Raw genomic sequence first — 21,377 nt, 5'->3', positions numbered from 1 at the left:
CAGAACTGGAGTTCAGAGCAGGCAGGAGCCTGTATCTCCCTCCCGAATAAAAGAGCAGCACATCCAGGTGCCAACACTTTCTGCTCCTCTGCACCTCTTACCAATCCCCCTGTGCTTTTTTCTTTACCTCTCTAGTTGTGGAACTTCCACTCAGCCAGCTTTCCCGTGGTTTTGGGAAGTAGATGTTCTCCCTTTTAGATGTAATTTTGATGTGGTTCTGAGAGGCAGCAAGTATAGGTATTTACCTATGTCATCATCTTGGTTTTTGCCTTGATTAATAAATGTTAATCTTAAGTCCAGCAACTAAACTTTTGTTTTAAATTTTTGTACATTTCCTATGTATACAGTTATATCATCTATAAATAATTACAACTTGCTTTCATTTTATTTATTTATTTTTATTAATTTTTACCCAAGGATACCTTTTCTATTGATTTTTATTTTTCTTGAGAATGGAAGGGCGGGGGGAGAAATATCAATGTGAGGTACATCAATTAATTGCCTCCTGCATACACCCCACTTGGGGCCAGGTATTGATCTTGCAAACCCAGGTTCATGCCCCTGACTAGGAATCAAATCTGCAACATTTTGGTGTGCAGGCTGACACTCTAACCATAGAGTAACATAGCCAGCATTCAACTTTTATTTTAATCCTTGTACCTTGTTCAGTCTTTTATTTTGTTCTATTTTTACTGGCTACAGCTTCTAGCACTACACTGAATAGAATCAGGAATAAGCCGAAACCAGTTTGGCTCGGTGGATAGAGTGTCAGTCTGCAGACTGAAAGATCCCAGGTTCGATTCTGGTCAAGGGCATGTACATTGGTTGCGGACACATCCCCAGTAGGGGGTGTGCAAGAGACAGCTGGTCGATGTTTCTCTCTCATTGATGTTTCTAGCTCTCTATCCCTCTCCCGTCCTCTCTGTAAAAAATCAATAAAATATATTTAAAAAGAAAAAAGAAAAAAAAGCAGGAATAAGTATTCTTGTTTTGTTACTGACTTGGAAACAGTGTATCTAAAATTTAACATTGATTTATTACTAGGTCTATTGTCTGGTGTAGCTCCCATTGTCAATTTTCTTTTATTCCTAGTTTGTTTCTTTAAGAAAAGTCATGAATGAGGGTTAAATTTTGTAAAGTGTGTTATCTGCTTCATTTGATTGTAAAACCTCCGTCTTCCAGGTTTGTTGGAAAATAATTTGTGCTCTTCAATAGTTGTAGGATTATATGTCTACTATATCCTTATAAATTTATTTTAGCTCAATCTACCAATTTCTGTTAGTGGTATGTTAAGACCTCCGGTTCCTCCTTTTGTAATTCTGTCAGGCTTTGTTTTACGTAGTTTTCACATATTCTTCTCAGCATGAAAATTCCTTATTCTGTCTATAAAGTCTTTCACTTATTACATTAAAAGATTCCCTTTCTTTCAGGGTAGGCTAGTAAAATTGTTTTAATTTTGTTCAACATGTCTGTCTGTCCACACGATTAAAGAAAATCCTTGTTAGCTTGCTGTTTCATTTGCCAGAATTGGAGATTCCAGACCTGTTTTTTTTGTGTGTTTTTTCCCCCCAAGTTTTGTAACCTATTGTCAGCAAATACTTACCCAGGGCAGGTCTTGTTAGTGACACCCAGGAGAAACAGGCCCTGCCCCATCCCACTCTTCAGTCTGGCCTCAGCAGGTCAGGAGGTCCCAAGGGCCCTCTCATGAACCTTCAGCCATGCCCTGCGACCTGCCTACGAGGTTAGCTCAGGTGGGCACACTGTGGAGCTGTCTGGGCAACGACAGAGGTCCCCCAATGGACATGAGGAAGGCCTAAGCTGATCAGGGGGTACTTCTGTCACTGTCTTTCCTCCTTGTTCTTCATCTCAAGGTCATTGATCTCCTCCTCCACTTGTGGGATCAGTTCTTTCCAAACTTCTGAGCTAGTCCTAATGATGCATCCAGTCCACCATTCATTTATCCAGCCAGCTAGCCAGCACCAATATGAACTTGGGCTAGTTGAACTTCAGTTCCCTCATCTATAAAATGAGCATAATAGCATTGACTTTATAGCAGCATTTGCCAACCTCATGGTGTCATCAGTGGGGACCGCTGCTCCAAAGGTTTCCTTAAACCAGTGGTCACCAACCTTTCAGACCTCACGGACTAGTTGGTGACCACTGCTTCATAGGACAGTTATGAATATGGAATTAGACAATTTATGAAGTGACACATACTCTGTTAATATTGCCTGCTATCTCCATCACGCACTCACTGATTCATTCAACTAACACCACCTACTATGTGCTAAGTCCTGAGATAGAAGATACAATTCTTGCTCTTGGAAGTCCCTGTCTGGCAGAGGGTCAAGTGTACATCAGATGAAAGGATGATATAATGAAATGAATAGTCTCAATTCATCATGCTGTAAAAAGCACAAAAGAGACACACCCAACTCAGACTAGAGGAGTGTGTGTGGGGGGTGGGTGGGGGCAGATAAGGCTTCCTGGAAGAGGTGGCACACACAGGAGCTGAGTCCTGAAGTATGAGCAGGGGTTCAAAGAAGGATGCAGGGCATTGCTGGCTGAAACCTAAAATCAGAGAGGTTGTTATAGGGCATTGGAGGTGTGTGTGGACTGGTGAGTGCAGTGAAGCAAGAGGTGCAGGGCCCAGGCCTAGGGTCAAACTAAGGAGTGTAGAAACCGCTATGCAAAAGGCCAGTGAGGAGTTCCAAGCAGAGTGCTGAGGGCATGAAGGTGCTGAATGAGTGGATGGGCAGCTTAGCTGTTATATCACCCGAGAACAGACTGACCCTGGACAACAATCCAGTGCACAGACCCCCAAGACTTTGAAAGAGCAACTGAGTCAGGGACTTAGCGCCGTAAGAGGTCACCACAGGCATTTTCTTGGTCCTGGATTGCAGCTGTCTTTCCATCTCCTCCCCATCCTCCTGTCTCCTCTGGCTCTGCCCAGGTCCCTCCTGTTTCACTATCCTGCTCAGTGAAGAACCTAGCCTGGCTCGTGACTGGAGAAGACTGGCCAGAGCGAGACACTGGGAACTGGCAGTTGAGCAAGCTGGATTGGAGCTAGAGCCGCGAAGGAGTTAGAACCACACAGGGTGGGGATAGGAGAGCCGTATAAGCAGGGTGATTTCCTCTTGCCCAGGCCTTAGCACATGCAGTTCCTTCTGTCCAGAACATTTTGTCCATCTTCCTTTGGCTCAGCAGCTCTCCATTCTTCAGGTCTGTTCAGCTCACACCTTCCAGGAACGCTTGCTCACTCTCCCTGCCCAGGCTAATGCCTCAGCTATGTGCTGGGACATCTGGTTTGTAATTGCCAGTTGGTGTGACTGTTCCTCCCAGCTGGTGAGAGCTCTGTGTGGCGGGCATTGTCTCACTGATCTTTGTATCCCAGTACCTAGGCCCATGCTAGACTTCCAATTCATAAATATTAACTGAATGGATGGGGGATAGGATGGCCAGATAGATGGGTAGGTGGATAAATAGGTGATGAGTAGTGGGGAGGAAAAGAGAAAGATGGTAGGGAGGGAAGGAAGCAGGAGTGAAGGTGGTATGGAAGAAGGAAGGAAGGAAGGAAGGAAGGAAGGAAGGAAGGAAGGAAGGAAGGAAGGAAGGAAGGAAGGAAGGAAGGAAGGAAGGAAGGAAGGTGGGAAGCACCAGCAAGATGGATGTGTGAGTTCTAGGAGATTCTCGAGGCAGGAGGCTGGTTGCTATGACTTTCTTTGCCTGTTTCCTTCTGTGAGGAACTTAACCAGTTCTGTGGGAGAAGGGGCAGGAGACCACTGGGCAGCTCCCTCCTACCCTCCCCCACTTCCGAGTATGATTTGTAATCTCACTCAGGCTATGTGACTCATGGTAAATCACCTGCCCTTTCTGGTCTTAACCATCCCATTTATAAAATCTGGGGCTCAGCATAGATATCTCTTCAAATCTAAAAGCCCCAATTTTGGTGCAATATTTAAAAATGCTTCATGGGTACCACAATAGAGTATACTTTGTATTTCACGCACACACGAAAAAATCAAATAGTGCTTAACTATGCAAATAAAAAAGGTTGATCATGTTGTGCTTTATATTATTAACTAGAGGCCCGGTGCATGAAATTCATGCGTGGGGTGAGGGGTGTCCCTCAGCCCAGACTGCACAGTCTCTTATCTGGGACCCCTCGAGGGATGCCAGACTGCCCTCTCACAATCCAGGACTGCTGGCTCCCAACCTTTCACCTGCCTGCCTGCCTGATTGCCCCTAACTGCTTCTGCCTGCCAGCCTGACCAACGCCTAACTGCTACCTTGCCAGCTCAATTGCCCCAACTACCATTCCCTGCAGGCCTGGTCCCCCCCTCCCCACCCCCGCAACTGTCCTCCCCTGCTGGCCATCTTGTGTCCACATGGGAGCAGCCATCTTGTGTGTTGGAGTGAGTCAATTTGCATATTACCCTTTTATTAGACAGGATAGTGCAGTTTCAAATATGCTCTTGAAAAAATATTTATACCCATCATCATGGGATATTGGATGGTCAGTCTGTAACATTTAGCCTTCTTGCTAAAAATGCTTCTACTCAGCAGCCACAGCTCTGTACCCTCAGACCTTCCCCATAGACCCTACAATGACAGAACAGGCAGGCTGAGGCTCCAGCAGCTAAAAATGAAGGATGTCTCCAACACCACTTGCTTAAGTCAAGGGGCTGTATTGTCTCTCCCCACCCTCAACTGTGACTTCTATGGTGGAGACTGTATCTTGGTCATCTCCCCATCCTGGACCATGCCCAAGGAATCTTGGTAGACAGTATTTCAAAGAATACCTCTTCTCAGAAATGGAGTAACTCTGGCCTTCACTTTCAGTAAGATAAGCATTCACTGAAAGTTTTCCTCTCCCACCCACTAGGGCTGGCCAGCTCTGACTCCAACCCTATCCTGGCACCCTGGGGCAACCGCCTGGCCAGTCTTGGGCACACACAGGATCTCCTGGTTGGAGCCTGCCATCTGGCCCTCGGCTGCAATGTATGGGTCTGGACAAATGAGTGTGGCCCAAAGAGATGCCATTTTACTAGCATGTCAACCAACAGAGCTGTAAGCTGAATTGCAGCTCAACTTCTCTAAAAGCTCAAGGGACATGCTCTCTCCAGCTGAATGACTGAGTGCAGCCCAGCTGTCCTTCTAGACTTAGAATGATCAGTCCCTTTAAAAAAATTTTTGTTCTTGTGTGAAATAACAGCAGCCAATTGTTTGTGCTGATGTATGACTTTGAGAGAGAAAGCAGTTCTGGGAGACTTTGCCAATGGGGGCAGGAAATCCAAGAGCCTGGAAACTACTCCAGCCCTGACCCCCTCTCTGGTTCACTGACCACACTCCTTCCTGCCCCTTCTGCAAGTCCCTCCAAAGCCTTCAAAGCACACCTTGGTGACTGAGGGATTGAAGGTTCCTCCTCCTCCCTCCCAAAACATCTAAATTTGTTTAGCTTTAAAAAAATGATCTAGGTTTTCAGGGTCTAGATGTTCATGGACACTGCAATTTCAATTGCAGTTCATATTTTTTCCAGTTTTGCACTGGCAGCTATAGAAAACTTTGGTGTAACCTACTATAGCCTTCCCCTCAGGTAGCTTTGTCCTGCCCACCTACCTGCAGGAAATCCCTGCTCCCACCCCATTCCCTGGGGCTTACACTGGGGGCGCGGGGATGTATGTTGAAAGCACCCTCTTCCACCATCCTGCACAGTCAGCATGGGAACTTTGAAATAAGAGCTCATGTTTACAATTACAAAGGCAATCACCCAGGATTCAAACTTGAGGGTGACAGTGGCCCAGTTTTCTTCTGACAAACTGTGTGTAGAGAGAGGTTGGGGGGCAATTAAAACGCAACAATAAAGCCAACCTTTAAATAGTAACTTTTAAAAATATAAAAACAGCTCATTACAATTACTTTTCATTTTCTTCTTTCTTCAGGAATCAACTTCTACCCTCACCCTCCCTTGTGGCTACAGCCTTAACAACAGTGGCAGATGAACAGCTGAGACAGAGACAGAGAGAGACAGAGACAGAGACACAGGGAGAGACAGATTCTAGCCAACACTCCCCAACCTCAGAAAGGTAATGGGTGCCTGGCCAGCCTCCATGGCCTCCTCATCACGTCACAGGAGCTGCTGGCCTAGGAGCAAGATCACTGAATACAGGCAGTTTTCACCAGAGCTCCTCCTTCCTTCCCACCAGACAGAATTACACATTATAAAATAAGTCATAAAAATGCAGTATAAAAATTATCTTCCATACACTTACATCCATGGAGAGCCCACCACCAGGACTCAAAGGGCCTTTAGCTTTTCCTTAAAAGAAGGAAAAAAGAAAAAAACAGCCAAACTCCTTGGAACATTTTGGTAACAAAAAGTGGGTACTTGCAAGAGACAATATTCTACTTGTAACCTGTTTGGGCTCAAGAGACTGAAAGCTGCAAAAGTCACCAGGGTGCCAGGACATCGGTGCCCCCACCCACCTCCTAGTGTCCTCAGCGCCTGCAGCCCTGCCAGACTCAATCCCGCAGATTAAATACACTTTCCCTTGGGGGTGGAGGAGGGACGGGTCACAGGCAGGAAAGGGGAGAAGGCATTTTATAAAAGGACGTCACTTCTAACTCTTTATTCAAATTAAAAAAAAAAAAAAAAAGCACCCACATCAGTTGCTGTTTTTCTCTGGTAGCTCCCTGAGCTGAGTTGCTATGCTTTCCTCTAACTTTCTGTCCTTTTTAGGTTTTGTCTGCAGATTAAGAAGGGCTGAAGAGGGAGTTCCTCTGAACTCCATTTCCCAACATGACCACCTGTGCACCAAAGAGATGGAGGCAGGGACAGTGAGTGAGCTAGTCAGAGCCCTGAGAGAGGGTGACAGGAGCCAGGCAGCAAGGGCGGCCACAGAAAAATCTGACAGGCGCTGTGCCCTCAGTTCTGGCCGGGCTCACCTCAGGCACTGACTGTCCTCTGTCTGGCGTGGTCTTGACCCTCCTGGGACCATCCCAGGGCCACCTGGAGGCACCCTCATTCCAAGGGACCCGACTGGTCAGTCTGGTTACCAGCTGCAGTTCCCTTTCTCCACCCCAGGATTTCTCTCCCATTTCTCCCCCTCACTGATGCCCCTCCCAGGAGGGAACTGGAAACTTCTGTTAAAAAGAGAACACAAAACACCACCACCATGAGTGGATTACAAATACAGCAGGCGAAATACACGGCTAGCATTTCTGGTGAGAAGGAGCCTCCTTCCCCACTGACCAGTCTGAGATAGGAGTCCGTTATTTACATTTTTCACAAATCTTGTGCGCTGCACAAGCGAGAAAATAAGATCCCCATCCCTGGCACAGGTATGTGGTCCACTCCAGTGTCCCCAACCCAGGTCAGGGGACGGGTCAAAAGAAAGGGTAAGGAAAGATAGAGATTCACGAGGGTGTCTTTGGGGAGCTGGAGCCATGAGCCTCCACATACATCTATTAGTAGCATCTGCCAGCACGGTGATGGGGAAGAGGAGAGAAATCCATCGGAGTCTGTGGGACACGTCACCTCGGCCCGGAGCCGCACAGTGCCGGCAACCGCCCAGCCTGCCACCGCGCAGCGGAACGCTCGGCTGCTCCGGCCTCGCCTTCCTGGGGGGCCCGCACCAGGATCTCCCTGTCACAGTCGAGTCTGTTTCTCCCAGAGTTTGACAGCCCTGTTAGAGTTCTTGCTTAGTAGATGACCTCATAAACCGTGGCCTTCTTGTCACCAGAGCCTGTTACAATATATTTGTCATCCGCTGAAATGTCACAACTCAAGACAGACGAGGATTCCTTAGACTGGAGGAGGAGAGGCAGGAAGGTGCAGGACGAAAAAAAAGACAGGAGTCACTTTAGCTTCGCACACTTCAGTGCTCCAAATTAAATCGCCCTCCCCAGCCCGGCGCTCCCACTGCAGTGCACACAGCACGCCCTCACAGGCAGCCCAGGGGGTGGCTCCAGGCAGAGATGCCCTTCCATGGGCTTGCAGCCACTGCAGTACCCACAGGGATCTTAGGTGTCGGGCCCCAAATCTTGAAGAATCATAAAAGGCCTCCTCCCTCTCCCACCTCTTTTTGGACCCTTTTCCTCCTGCCCCACCACTCTCCTTACATTGAAATGTTGAGATGAAATTGGATCTTACTTGAATATCAGGTAACGCTGCTCTGAAAAAAGCTGCCCTGTGTGCTCCACTACCTCACACACCTCCTGAGTGCTCAGTGCCCAGGCCAGAGCCAAGACCATGTTTTCTCTCTCCTTGACTCTGGAAATCCTACAAGAGCCCCTGCCTAAAAGCCCTCACCTGAGGGGCCAGATGCCATTAGCAGCTGAGAGAGTTTTGCTGATGTGGCCAAGTCCTTGCTTCTGGAGACCCATTTGGGACACCATCAGGGAGGGGCTGGGAGATGGTCCTGCTTTGGCTCCCACCATCCTCACCCCCATCACCACAGTCTGGCTCTGACTCTGGGCAGAACCAAGAGGGGCATTTGGATGGCAGGTGGTACCTGGAATATGCTGGCTCCATACGGTGTCCTCCAGGCGTTAAGAAGGTTATCTTTCCCAGTGCTTACAAACCACTTGCCTGCAGGTGAGAGAAAAAGACCATCAGGTTGTGTGTGACCTGCTGCCCTCTAAAGTAAGACCTGCCCCCACATGCTGTGGCTGCCATGGAAACATTGTGTGAACCACTAACCAGTGCTTAGCCTACTTTCTGCTTTCAAGGGACAGATACATAACAGATACATGGACTCCCAGAGAATGCCTTTCTTTGCAATCAAGGTGGAGGGGTGGGCAAGGGTGATGAGAAAAGGTAGAGTTTGCACAAAATGGGAGCAATGGCTGTCCCCCAAAAACATTTTTTTTAAGCTACCAAGATAGACTGATCCTTCTCATTTCTACTGGAAGATAGCAGGCAGTGTTGGAAAATGGCAAAGCCCTGAGTCTGCAGACCCAGCTGGGACAGAGGTCAGCAGGTGCCCTTACTCTGCCAGGGTACTGCCAGCATGAACACACTGTGCCCCCAAAGCCATGTGGTGGGCACCACGCCAATCCCAGGCCAGAGTAAGATGTATCTGAATCAGAGAGGATGAGATGTGTCCCAAGCTGCACAGCCAGTCAGCGGAGAAGCAGACATTCCAATCCAGGGCTCAGAGCCATCCGAGGCTGTAGTCTTCACCACCTTCAAGAACTGCCTAGAGGAACTGCCCACAGCCTGGGAGCACTGTCCTATTGCCCCAGGCCAGCAGCAACTGGTTCGGGCCTGGCGTCCAGAGAGCTCACTACCCTGTGGCAGTGTCTTCATCTGAGGGACAAGGATGGGGAGACACTGGTTGGGGTCAGGAGGCCTGATTCCCATCAGGGCTCTGTTCCTAAGCTTTGGGCCCCTCATCTCTACACAGAGGACAGGCTAAGCTGCCAGGACCCCACTCCCCAGGGCTCACCGCAGTAGGCAAACTTGAGGGAGAGCACGCAACTCTCGTGCAGGTGCAGCTGGTACTTGTCCGGCTTGGTGTGGTGCAACACCTCCACATTGCTGCTCTCCATGCCCACGGCCAGCCATTCCCCAGTGGGGCAATAACCCAGCGAGAAGATCTGCAGGGGAGGGACCAGATGAGCTCAGCCTCACTACCCTCCAGATCCCACTGCTTGTTCCCCATCACCTCTCCATCTGCCCTTGGCAAAACCAAGCCTTCCTCTCTCCCTCAGCCCAATAGGTATGGGATGTAATTTTTCATCCCCATTTTATAGGTGAGGAGGTTGAGTCTTAGAGAGGTTTCTGACTCCAGATAGTAAGTGGGAGAGCTAGGATTCAAACTCAGAGGTGGTACAGATCTTTTGCTTTCAAAAAGTTACTCTCCATGACTTCTGCCTTTCCTTAAGAAAAAAGTGAGCAAATAAAACACTAAAATATTAAATATGTATGGCTAAAAATATTAGAATGAGTAATAAAAAAATAACAAAAAATCATAATACCTAGTATCTACAGAATGCTTCCTATGAGCCAGGCTAATGGCTAAGGCTTTTAGAGGGACCATTCCAGATACTCATACTAGATCTAGGAGGTAGCTACTATTATTCTCATCCTAGAAATGAGAAAACTGAGGCAGGTATATTACACAGGAGCCTCCTAGGTGGACACGGTGTCTCTTCAATGTGCATTCTTAGTCCCTCTCCTTACCCCACACGCCTGATGAGGGGCTGAGTGCTCAACAGTAGAGGAGCTGGGAATCAAATCTAAGCAGTTTGGTCAAGTGTGGGCATTGCAAGGCCTTGCCAATTCTATTTCATAACTGCTTCCTCTGGGAAGCCATCTCAGATGACTCAGATGAGTCATTTGCAATGGCCACCTGTAAGGGCCCCATCATCCCCTGACCGGGCCCACTGGGCGGGAATAAGCTGCTCTCCAGGAGGGGAGGGGAGGGGAGGGGAGTGGGTTGCTCACCTGAGAGGTGAAGTCATGCTGCTGCAGCTGCCGGCCCTCCCGCAGGTCCCAGGAGCGCACAGTGTTGTCCAGCCCCCCAGTCCACAGTTTGGTGCCATCGTGGGAAATGTCTATGCAGCTGGCCCCATCTGTGTGGCCCTGGAACTGCCTATGAAGGCCAAGCAGGGAGGAGGAGTGAACCCGGGGAACCACTGAATACCAGCTGGCAGCCTCTGAGCAGAAGAGGAAACTGAGGCCTAGGAAGGGGTATACCATGTGCCCATGGTCTCTTATAGTAGAGCTAGGCCCCTCCCCCACTCCACTCAAGGGTCATGTCCAGGGGCAGGTATATAACACAGGAACCTCCCTAGGTGGACACACTGTGTCTCCTCAATGTGCATTCTTAATCCCTCTCCATACCCCACACGCATAACAAGGGACTGAGGTCAGACGCAAGCCGTATGGTAATGTGACAAACAAGGATGGCCAAAGTGTCCTGAGAGCCGGCTCTGAGCCAGCTCCAAGCAAGGTACTGAGACACAGGGCTAGGCGACTTGCACAAGGTCCCTCCCTCAGCCGCACCTGACGAGCGTCTGGTTGTGCAGGTCCCACACAGCAATGTTCCCATCACTGCAGCAGGAAAAGCAGACTTTGGCATCAGGGCTGATGGCCAGGGCATAGCAGGCAGGGGCGGAGGACGTCAGCTCGGCCTTGATGCGAGGTGTGGGTGAGGCCAGGTCCCAGATGGTGAGCGTGCTGGCCTCGCCGCCCACGATGAGCGTGCGCCCATCGGGGAGCAGCTTGCAGGAGCGGATGTAGTTGTCCCTGTTCTGGAGGAAGCAAGGGCAGGATCAGTACTGCCCACCTCCCTTCCCAGGGACCAGAAGTCACAGCCAGCACCTCCAGGCACTCCTGCCACCCCTGCTCACATCCCGCCCTTGTTCCTGGCAGTTGCCAGGCCATCTGCACTGCTCATTCACAACCCTTTAATCTTGCACGCATTTTTTTACACACCCAGGTCAGTATCATCTCTACCTAGACAGTAAAACCATGGGCCAGGGAAGCTAACCAGCTTGCCCAAAGTCACCCAGCCAATACAGGGCTCAGCCAGGTCAGCAAAGCTACCTCGCTGGCCCAGGCTACCCTGTTCTCCCATGCCAGTTAGAGATGCCCACAGCCCAGAATCCTCACCAGGCAGTCCAGCTGGGAGATGGGGCTCTTGCTGCCTGGTTGGCTGATGTCCCAGATCTTCACACAACCCTTGCCACCTGTGTAGACGTGCCGCGTGGGGTTGCTGATGGTCACGGCACATACCACCTCCCCATGGCTGAGTGTGTTGATCTGCCGGGCGTGCCTGGGGATGCCGGGGCCTGCCAGGGCATCGTGGGGAAAGGGCACAGGCTGCATCTGCCCATCAGCACTCACATGGAAAGAGTAGGCTCTGAAAGGGCAAGAACTGTCACTTCTGCTGTCCCCAGTCCTCTCCCAGTCTCCCCAGGCCCTGCCAGTCCACTGGAACCACCCCAACTGGCCTCACTGCCTCCAGATGGCCCCCAAATCTTAGGAAACCAGGTAACTCCAACCTTCTTGTCCAGGCTCCACCAGGGTGAGAACTGCTTAATATTCCAGCCTTGACTCTGCGCCTGCTTACACATCCTTGCTCCAAACCAGTTCACTAGCCCTGCCTGTGTCTTGGAATGGCCTCTTCTACCATCTGTGACATCCCTGACACACCGCCCGCCCCTAAAAATCCCCAGCAGAATGCCAACCCCTCCTTCAGGAGCCAGTGGTATCAGGGGAGGGGGATCTGTTTACATCCTCAAATAAATCGGAGTATACATCAGAGCCAGTGTGTGAGCCAGTTGAAGGCTGCCTGCTGTTTCATGCTACAGGGGATGCCAGCTGGGGGGTTTCAAACAAGTAGAACCCAAAGGAGCCCCAGGCCAACCGTGTCCTTTGATTAGAAGGCCCTGATGTTTGCACATCCCTGCTCTCCCAGATCCCAGTGAGCATACCTGGAACCCCTCAGTTCCTCTTGTAGAGGGAGCCCTGAGCTGACCAGGAGTATGAAGACAGGCTGCTAATTCCCGGGGTTGTAGCCTGGCCTAGAAGAACCTCTAAAGGGCAGGCTAAAACCTTCTCAAGGGAGGTTCACCCAGGGCAGCAGTGCTCTCCCCTGCCCTTCCCAGAAGCATGCAGTAAGTGCAGCCAGAGCTTACGGTTTTCCACCAGGAATGGAGGCGAGGCTTGAGGGCAGGCCTGTAGCCCGCATGGGGGGGTGAGGATCAAAACCAACCTGTAAAGCAAAACAAGGCCAGCCCTTAGTGAGTTATACACCATTTATCCCCCACCCTGGCCTCCTCCTCCTCTGCTTCCTGCCTGCACATCACTGCGTCTTCTGAACCCGGGAGAGACAAGTAGAGCCCAGGAGGGCCAGCACCTCACCCAGGACAATGGTGGGGAAGGGATGACAGTCCAGACCTCCCAGCGCTGACCCAGCATCCTCCCCATCCCCTTGCCCCCTCAACCTCTCTAAGCAGTTGCCTCTGCCCCACTTCAGCCCCCCACAGTGTCCCAGTGGGCTCTCACATACAGAGGAGGCCCCGCAGGTATATGAGGTAAAGACAGAAACTGTCTCCTGAAAAAAGACCCCACTCTCTACCAACCCATCGGCGGATGGCCAATCCAAACTGCTCATTAACACGAACAGACAATCTCTGGTGTCATATGCAGCCCCATTTGCCAACCCCCTGCTCCCTGCAAGCTATCTGACTCATCTTGGGATCCCATCCCATGGAGCCCAGAATGACAGGGATCAGCCCCATTTCTCAGCTGAAAGGGCAGGCAGGGAGGCTGCATCAAGTGAGGGAACATGGCAGCTGGTGGGCAAGCAGGGGTGGATCTGCAGCTGCTGATCCCCAAAGGCGTGGTTTTCTTCTTTCTAATGAGCACTGTACCCCAAAGGCAGCTAGCTGTCTGGTTGAGAGACCCTTCTAGTATGAGGAAGTGCCCCCCTAATCCTCACCAACTCCCTACTCCTTGCTAGTCCCCAAAAAAGGAGCCAAAAATTCTACGTACAGCTCCAAAGCTCACCATTGGCGATCGGCCATAGGCGGCAGCGGCGGCGGCGGCAGCCGCACTCATCTGGGGCGGGATGTTGTGGAGGCTGGCGTAGGCACTGGGGCTAGTGAGGGAGCCATTCATCTCGTGGTGGCTCATCATGGCAAAGGGCGCTGCGTAGGAGCTGGTGATGGAGATGGGCGTGCGCAGGGCTGAAGCTGCAAGGAGGCAGGCATCAATGGGAAGGCGTCCCAGGAGGGGGCCCGATCCAGCAGAGATCCTGCCAGCACCCTAGAGCCGCCGGCCTGACAGTCCTCTCAGAGGAGCCCACCTCACTGGCTCCCACCTGCATAGCTTAAGAAGATTCAAGCAGAGAGATGTCCCACCCTTTTCTATAGAGCAGGTCACGAAGGCCAAGAAGGCCTTCAGAGCCTCACAGAGGAGAGGCAGAAGCAAACCATGGTGCCCCAGCCTGTCTGAAGCCCCCTGCCTAGTGGCCCCAGGAAGCCCCACATCAGTGTTGAAGCACCGGTCTGTCTCCTGAAACCTGACCAGGAAGCCCCCCAAAGGCAGGCCCCGGAGAACCTCAGCTCAGACACACTTTCTGGTGCTCGGCCTGTCTATGAGCTCCAGCCCTGGCCTGGCAGACCCTCCCCTCAACCACAGGCATCCCAGCCCTGTTGTGCCTACCCATTATACCTATCGGGTCCATGCCCGGAGGTTTGCCTGGCATCGACCGGAGCCCTGGAGTCGTGCTAGTGCCTGGAGTTGGGGCATCGTTCCTCGGGGTGGGTGTGTTGGACTTGAGCCCAGGAGTGGAGGATTTGTCATTCTAAAAAGGGAAGATGCAGAGACCCAGAGAAACCATGAAGCTCTTTACATTCTGATCCCCAAAGGCATTCTTCTTGCTAATGAGCACTGTACCCAAAGGCAGCTGTCTGTCTGGTCATGAGACCCTTCTGGAATCCAGGAAGTGCCCCCCTAATCCTCACCAGCTCTCACTCGGAGCCACAGTGCCGAATGCTGGTCACCACATGAAGCATGGGGACAGCCCCCACCCCAGTTTTGAATCTTCTGCCCAACAGCCACTCATTCTTGCCCAACCTTGCTCAGCAGAGGCCATGGTGACTTGCCCAGTTGGTAGATGCAGCAACCAAGGTTTAGGAACGTTAAGTAGCTAGCACAGGTCAAGTAGTAAAACCGGCATTTGAACCTGGGCCAAAGCCCAACCTGTTAGTTTTACTCCATCCCTCTGCCCTCCTGTCAGCATCACTCCAGCTCCAGTCTCTTTTCCAGATGTCTCCCCTCCCCCCCGACCCTGCGCAGCACCAAGGGCAGACCCCACATACATGGCCAAGGTCTTTGGTCTTGGAGGAAGGTGTGCTGCTGGAGGAGGCCACCGAGGCGGGGCTGGTGGGGGCATCCTTTTTCAGGCCACGGGCTTTGTCCAGCCCATTTTCAGGAGGGGAGTGTGCTGGGCTGACCCGGGGTGTTGCTGGGTCCTAAAAACACAAGAGATTCAGAAATGTACTCAGAGCGACAACCAGCCTCGACTCCTTCCTGCTGTGGGGTGGAAGGGAGAGGGCATGGGTGATAGGAAAAGGAGCATGGCTGAGAAACTGGGGACCCCAAGGTGGGGGTAAATAGTTCTTAATTATCTAGTCTGACCCCTTTGACTCCCAGATGGGGTGACGGGGGTCTGAAGGGTGGGGTGACCTGCCAAAATCACACACAGTTCAGGACTCAGATCTGGGCAGCTGGGTTTTTGGGCTTGGGTGGATCTGCTCCAGCTCCTCCTTCCGGCTGAGGTTGACCCAGTAATCACAACCCCACCTCCAAACCCCAGGGTGGTGGGCAGAACACAGCTGACCTGGAGGACATGAGGAACTGGCCCTGGCCCTAATCTGGGGTCTCTGGGGGTTTCTGCGAGGACCTGTCCTAGGAAATCCACAGTGCCCTGCTCTGCTCCTCCCACCAGCCTGATGCCCCAACTTCAGAGGCCTCCTCATGCTCCACAGGCTGCCAGTCTGTTAGCACAGCAGCTGGGACCCAGAGCACCCACCAGGCAGGAACACTCTCACACCCCAAGCCGACAGCTGCCCTGCAGTCTGGGCCTGCCCTTACCTCATTGGAAACATCCACCACTAGATCATCACTCTTGTCCCCATCACTGTCCTGCAACCAAGACAGAGCCAGTAAGAGGCCACGCCCTCCCCACCCCACACTGAGCACGCACCATTCCCACCCTGCTTCTACCAGCCGAATCTGAACCCAGGCCAACCTGAAATTCACCAAAGGCGGCCCTCCTTCTCACGGTGTCCTAGCCGGGCCCCCAGCCCTGGGTCACTCTGCTCGCACACCCACTGGCAACCACACCGATAGCTGGCCCATTATATTTCTAAGCCCCTTGACACTACTTTCCAGTGGGTTTATATCTGCCATCATTCACAAGGAAGTGAACTGGTCTCACTTCACTATTTCCACATTCTGTGCGGGAGGGACAAGGAGCCACAGCGCCCAGAAATGCAGCTGAGGCTTCGGCTATGCAACGTGTCCAAAGCCACAGAGCAGCCAGGAGGCTGAAAAAGGCTTGGCGCAAGACCACTAGGTCCCAGCATAGCATCGTCCTTCTCTCTGTGCCAGCTCTCACCCCTACACACTGCACAGTCTGCATAGCAGATACCACAACCAGGCTGTAGGGTCAATCTGTGGGGCAACACAAATGTGCACACCAGGAGGGCCACGATGGCAGCCAGGGTTGTTGGCCTGTCCCTGAGAGATGCTCTCAGTTCTCCCCAGACCCCGCCACCCTCCGCCCACCTTCCCCAAGCCACCACCTATCCTTGTGGGACCCTCTCCTGCCCCTGGCCCCACTTAGGTCTTTCTGACTCACCCACGACAGGTCCTGTGGGTTCTCCCACACCCAGGCCTGCCCACCACAAAGCCCAGCAGTGCCCACCACACCCTCAGACATACGTATCGGCTCAGGCTGTCCTTTTCCTCAGCCTTCCGCTTCTTGGCTTCCATACTGTAGTCTGCAGAGCCCCGGTGCTTCTCACTGGCCCGCAGGCTTTCCGAGGGTGACACCGAGTTGTTCTGGAAGCAAGAAGGTAGTTCAGTGTGATCATTTCACGCACAGAGTCAGAGCTGAGTGCACTAAGTCAGGGCAGTGAGAGTATCCTTCGTGTCCTGCAGGTCCCAGCGGCATCAGCCCTTCAGCAGGAAAGCCTTCCTGACTCCACAGACTAGGTCCCCCTGAGAGGCTCTGGGAGCATCACAGTTTGCTTTTGTTGCAGAGCCGCTGCTACTGAGTAATTAACCTGGCAATGAGCCGTATGCCCTCTGGCCTATGACACTGCACGCTCCTTCAGGGTGGCAGTCCCACCTGCCTCCTTCACCCCATCTCATGCCTGTCACACGTATTTGTTCCAAGAAGGAATAAAGACAATTTGCACCGAATCTTGAAAGATGGATCTGAGCCGACAAACTGGAACCATGTGCAAATCTTCATCTGCTGACCCGACAGGAATGACTGCTGCCAACATGCTTTCTAAGTGGAGGTGCAGCTTTAGAGAAATGCCAGGATAACAAAGAAACAGAAATGCAGCATTGTCTTCCCTCTGAAAGATGGGAAAAGAGCACAAGGAAGGCAGCAGTCCTCCCTGTTCCTGACACAACGGGAAAGAAGTGGGGAACGTGCCCAAGGCCCGATGACAGGAGGCAACGTGAAGAAGGCCAAGTTCCTCCAGCCTGGACCTAATGCATTCTCCCTTCAATAATGAAGCAAGCAGGGACAAGACCACTTTGGAACTCGAGGCCTGGGGATAGCAAAGATGAGCCTACAGCTGAGGCAGTGGCACCTTGCAGGTGCCTGGAAACAATGTCGTCCTGAAAGTGAGAGCGCCACCCGCAGAGGAGGAGTTGTGGGCCCCCGTGGTGTTGGCAGCAGGAACAGCACCATGTGGCTGTCAGCACCAGGCTGGGACATGGGGAGGGGTGCCTGGTGGCAAACCTCTGTGCCCAGAGAATAAAGTCAGAACCAGTGGCCCCCTTGTGGGGGTGGTTGTGTTTACCCTGGTCTAAGAGCCAAATCCCTAACCTTCCCTCACTTCCTCATTGCCCACCCCTGTTCTGAGTACCCACCATGCAAGGGATAGGGAGGTGCCCAGGACGGAGGAAGAAGCTGCCTTTCGGGAGCTTCCAGTCCAACTAGAGAGAAGGGAAAGGCCAAGCCATCAACATCGCCATGCAGTACAGAGATGTGTGACGAGGACATGTGGGGATGCAGCGGGGCATCTGCACACAGAGGGCATCAAAGGGCAGGTGGGAGAGCCCACACCTCCATTTTCCAACTTTCCTGGGGGTTAGTGCTGGCGTTTGGGGGAACAGTGTGGAAACCAGCTGCAAACTTAATTTCCTTTGCTAAGCCAGTTTCTGGGCATCCCTTCCCTGCCAAGTTTCTGCCTGAAGCAAATTAAAATGGCATTTATCAAGTCTAGAAGAAAAAAATGGAAGTTATAATGGAACTGCAGTTCAATCTTCCCCACAGCCCTGCGAGTGACGTCGATGTGCGTACAGCCGCAATTCAATTAGCTGCTGCAAGCTTGGCAGAAAAATCACCATCATTTCACTTCCCTTCCTCCAACTGTGGCAGCCCCATGCTAAGCAGAAATGCTTCCAGGCCCTGTCCTCGCTGGCGGGCAGGGAGGAGGGGGCATGTGGCAGCTCATGTTTCTCTTTGCGCCCCAGAGCGCAGCTCAGAGCACAGCGAGCTCTTTCTTCTCATGCAGTCAGGCTGAAAACCCTGCTGCTACCGGAGAGTCATGTCAGGCATTTAGCGGCATCGATCCAGCCCGCCTCTGGCTGGCAGGCGGCCAAAAAACTAAGTATTTTTTATTGCTTCGGCTAGGCAAGGAAATATGAATGAAGCTACCTCTAATTGGACTCTAGACTAACCCCTCTGGGACAGCTTCCAGCCCGTCCAGCCATCCCCTCCCACCCCGACACAGCCTTGTCCTTCCGGCCGTGGGCCACATCTGTTGACAACCTGGTTTCCAAAGGGCTGATTGCTTCAGTCTACACCCCCTCCGACACCATCCCCACAAGCACAGCCCTGCTGCCTCTCCCAAGCTGCCCATCCCACCCCCAGATGGCATCTTGACTCATTCCCACTGGACTCTCCAGGGGCCTGAGCCTGCCTCCCTGCTCTGTAAATCTGATGCGCATGGATATGGGAGAGTGACATGGAGTGAAGAGCTTAGCTCGTGAGGGTTCCCTGGGGGTTTCTTGTAGCAGATAGCTTTCATAAACTGGGGCACAAAGCCAAGAGCAAATAGCAATGAGGATGAGGGCGATGCGAAGACAGGGAGGGTTTTGGGCTTCAATGACCTGTTTTGTTCTGCAACAGGTCCATTAGCAGGTCAGGTCAGGGGCCTGGGTTCTGTTCTGAGCGGTGGGGTCTTCCTAACCAAGCTGAGAGGCTGGCTGGGCAGGAAGATGCCCATGTTAGAGATAAAGAAACAGAGTCGGGGAGAGGCCAAGAAAGTCATCCAGTGTCCCATGTAGCAAGACCAGATCTAAGCCTGAAGGGATCCAGTCTCAGCCTTCTTCTATGGAGGCAAGCCACCTCTCCCAAACGCCACCTTCTGAGAACCAACACCAAAGCCAACAAAATGCATTTTCAACTTTAGTTATTCCTTTCTTATGTACAGAACCCCTCCATGGCCCCCACGTGGATCTGGATTTCTGAGCACGTGGGCCAGTCCAAAGGGGACACAAGTACTGCTGCTCAGAGGGCTCACACTCAGCCTGGGCAGTGGCTGCGAAGGGGTGGTTAGTTAACTGCCTGACCTTCCAAGTCCTACTTAACACAAAGTAATGACCAAAGCCATCCCTGTAGATTAGATGGCCCAGATACAAGGACAGCGATGAGGAACAAAATGCCTGTGCTAATCGCCGGAGGATTTTTTTATCCAGACTCCACTGTGCTTATTCAGAAGGCTTATTCACTTGAAACAGAACCTCTGAGCCTCAGTGTGATCAGAAAGATTTACAACAAATCTCAGAGCTGGCAGGTGCGCAGGCAGCCTGGCCTTCATGCTCACTTCCTAGCACTTCCTTAAACCCAGAACAGAGAGAAACATCAGAAAACGAGGAGGCAGGATCATTTGGGGGCAGCCACCCAGGGCGTGGGGAAGCTCCCCACCCAGGACATGGGATACGTAGGTCCTAAGCCCTGGTTCAGCCCAGACTCCACAGACCCCCTGGGAGGCCCCAGGGCCGGCCAGCAGACCTCTCTGATCAACCACTTCTCCTGTAAAGAGAGTTAGAGCTCCTTTAGACATAGCTCTTTATTTGACAAATGATGGACCAAAAGCCTGGAGATGAAGGCTTCCCCAGCTGAAGGTCACTCTCAACAGACAACTCCCATTTCCTGACAATACTCTCACCCCCACCAGAAAAGCACCTGGTGCCCTCCTCCCACACCCAAATACACCCAATTGGCTCGAGTGCTGATACTTACCGCACTGGATTCTCTCTCTTTGGGGACCGAAGGCCAGGACAGGAGGAGGGTCAGGGCCCCAAAACAAAAAAGAAAGAAAAAAAGTCAGTCCCAACATTTCCAAGCAAGCAGCAGGCCTGGCCGTACTGTGGGTCAGCCAAGGCAGGGCTTTAGGGACGTTTCTTAATTTGGAAATTAATTGCCCCGATTCTAACACTTCCCCCCGCCCCTGGGTGTGGCGGCCTTCGTGACCCGGCTCTCCCAGACATGCCAAGGAGGACACCATCACTACTAGTCAGCAATTTTTAAGCCATAAGCTTGGGAAAGATCATGCTATGGAAACTATCCATAGGACCTGGCATTGAAAACATTTTTTTTTAAATTGTGAGAATGGTGGTGGTGTTTAATTAACACCATTCTCCGTCTCTTTGCCAGAAGCTCCTGAAAGCGGAAGCCTCTGATTATTGAATCAGTCGGGCACTAGCCCCCTAACTGGCCTGCCTGCTGTGGGAAGGCTCTCTTCCTCTGCAGAGTACCATCCTACTGCAGGGCAGGGATGTAAGCCTCTGGCTCCCACCGCCTGGTGCCACATGGGGCCCCAGCCGGGGCACGATGACGACACTCCAGGCCCCTAGCGCCCAAGAATGTGGTGCCCAAGGGCTCAGAAGGTGCAGCCGTGTGCCTTGGCAAATCTCTAAGAGCAAATGAAATCATCCCGCTGAATATTTTTGAATTTACACGATGTTATATGTCAATTATATCTCGAAAAACCACCTAAGGGCAGAGCACACAAGGTGGCAGGTTTTGAAAAGGGTCTTCCTGGAGGCTGGGCCCCTTCCTCTCCCGTTCAAACTGAGTCCTCCTGAGGCCTACTCCATGCAGCTTCCTGGATCCTGATGGTAAAGACCCAGGGAAGGGTGGGGGCAGGTCCTCATTGCAAGTCTTCCCAAGCACCTCCCTGCAGTAGTGTGGTAGCTACCTCTGCCTACAGTCAGTCAACTCACAAGTCTTTACGTGAGTGCTGACTGTGCGCTATTTGCAAGGCACCTGCGTGAGTGAGCCACATTAATTTCAATACCTTGCCCTCAGAGGACTGATACTCTCTGAAGATAAAATGCCTTCCAGGGGTAGGATACAAGTGGACAGTAACAAAGGCTCAGTTCTTGGGACTCTCCTTTTTAAACTCTTATGTGAATTTGAAAAAGAACCCAGCCTGAAGGCGTGGGACTGAGGCTGGCCCTTAAGGCTAGGCATGGTGTCAAGGATGATGGAAGGGGAGGGTACTCTAGGATGAATGGAGAAGGTGTCTTCCAAGGCAGAGAATTTAGTGAACATCGGGGATTGGGGGGACTGGCATGGGTGATGGGGCTCTTGTTCCCATCCACC

At 51.9% G+C, this 21,377-nt stretch overlaps 1 protein-coding gene across 28 annotated transcripts in view; it reads right to left on the bottom strand.

The window, feature by feature from the left end:
* Positions 1–5,868: 5,868 nt before the first annotated feature.
* TLE3 (TLE family member 3, transcriptional corepressor) overlaps positions 5,869–21,377 on the bottom strand; it is a 44,678-nt gene continuing 29,169 nt past the window's right edge. For 8 of the 28 annotated variants that reach the window (XM_036457250.2, XM_036457264.2, XM_036457255.2 and 5 more), the window contains 13 exons: positions 20,013–20,029; positions 16,466–16,585; positions 15,614–15,664; positions 14,839–14,991; positions 14,180–14,321; positions 13,508–13,707; positions 12,649–12,749; positions 11,621–11,870; positions 11,012–11,259; positions 10,451–10,598; positions 9,450–9,600; positions 8,514–8,590; positions 5,869–7,809 (listed from right to left, as the gene is read on the bottom strand). In XM_036457250.2, the coding sequence (XP_036313143.1) occupies positions 7,702–7,809; positions 8,514–8,590; positions 9,450–9,600; positions 10,451–10,598; positions 11,012–11,259; positions 11,621–11,870; positions 12,649–12,749; positions 13,508–13,707; positions 14,180–14,321; positions 14,839–14,991; positions 15,614–15,664; positions 16,466–16,585; positions 20,013–20,029 (1,766 nt within the window). In that variant the 3' untranslated portion in view covers positions 5,869–7,701. The other 20 variants (XM_036457329.2, XM_036457439.2, XM_036457365.2 and 17 more) reach the window with 13 other exon arrangements.

The sequence above is a fragment of the Pipistrellus kuhlii genome, unplaced genomic scaffold (genome assembly GCF_014108245.1).
Source record: "Pipistrellus kuhlii isolate mPipKuh1 unplaced genomic scaffold, mPipKuh1.p scaffold_m20_p_1, whole genome shotgun sequence".
Classification (NCBI taxonomy): Eukaryota; Metazoa; Chordata; class Mammalia; order Chiroptera; family Vespertilionidae; genus Pipistrellus; species Pipistrellus kuhlii.
This window is presented reverse-complemented; position numbering and strand designations above follow the sequence as displayed.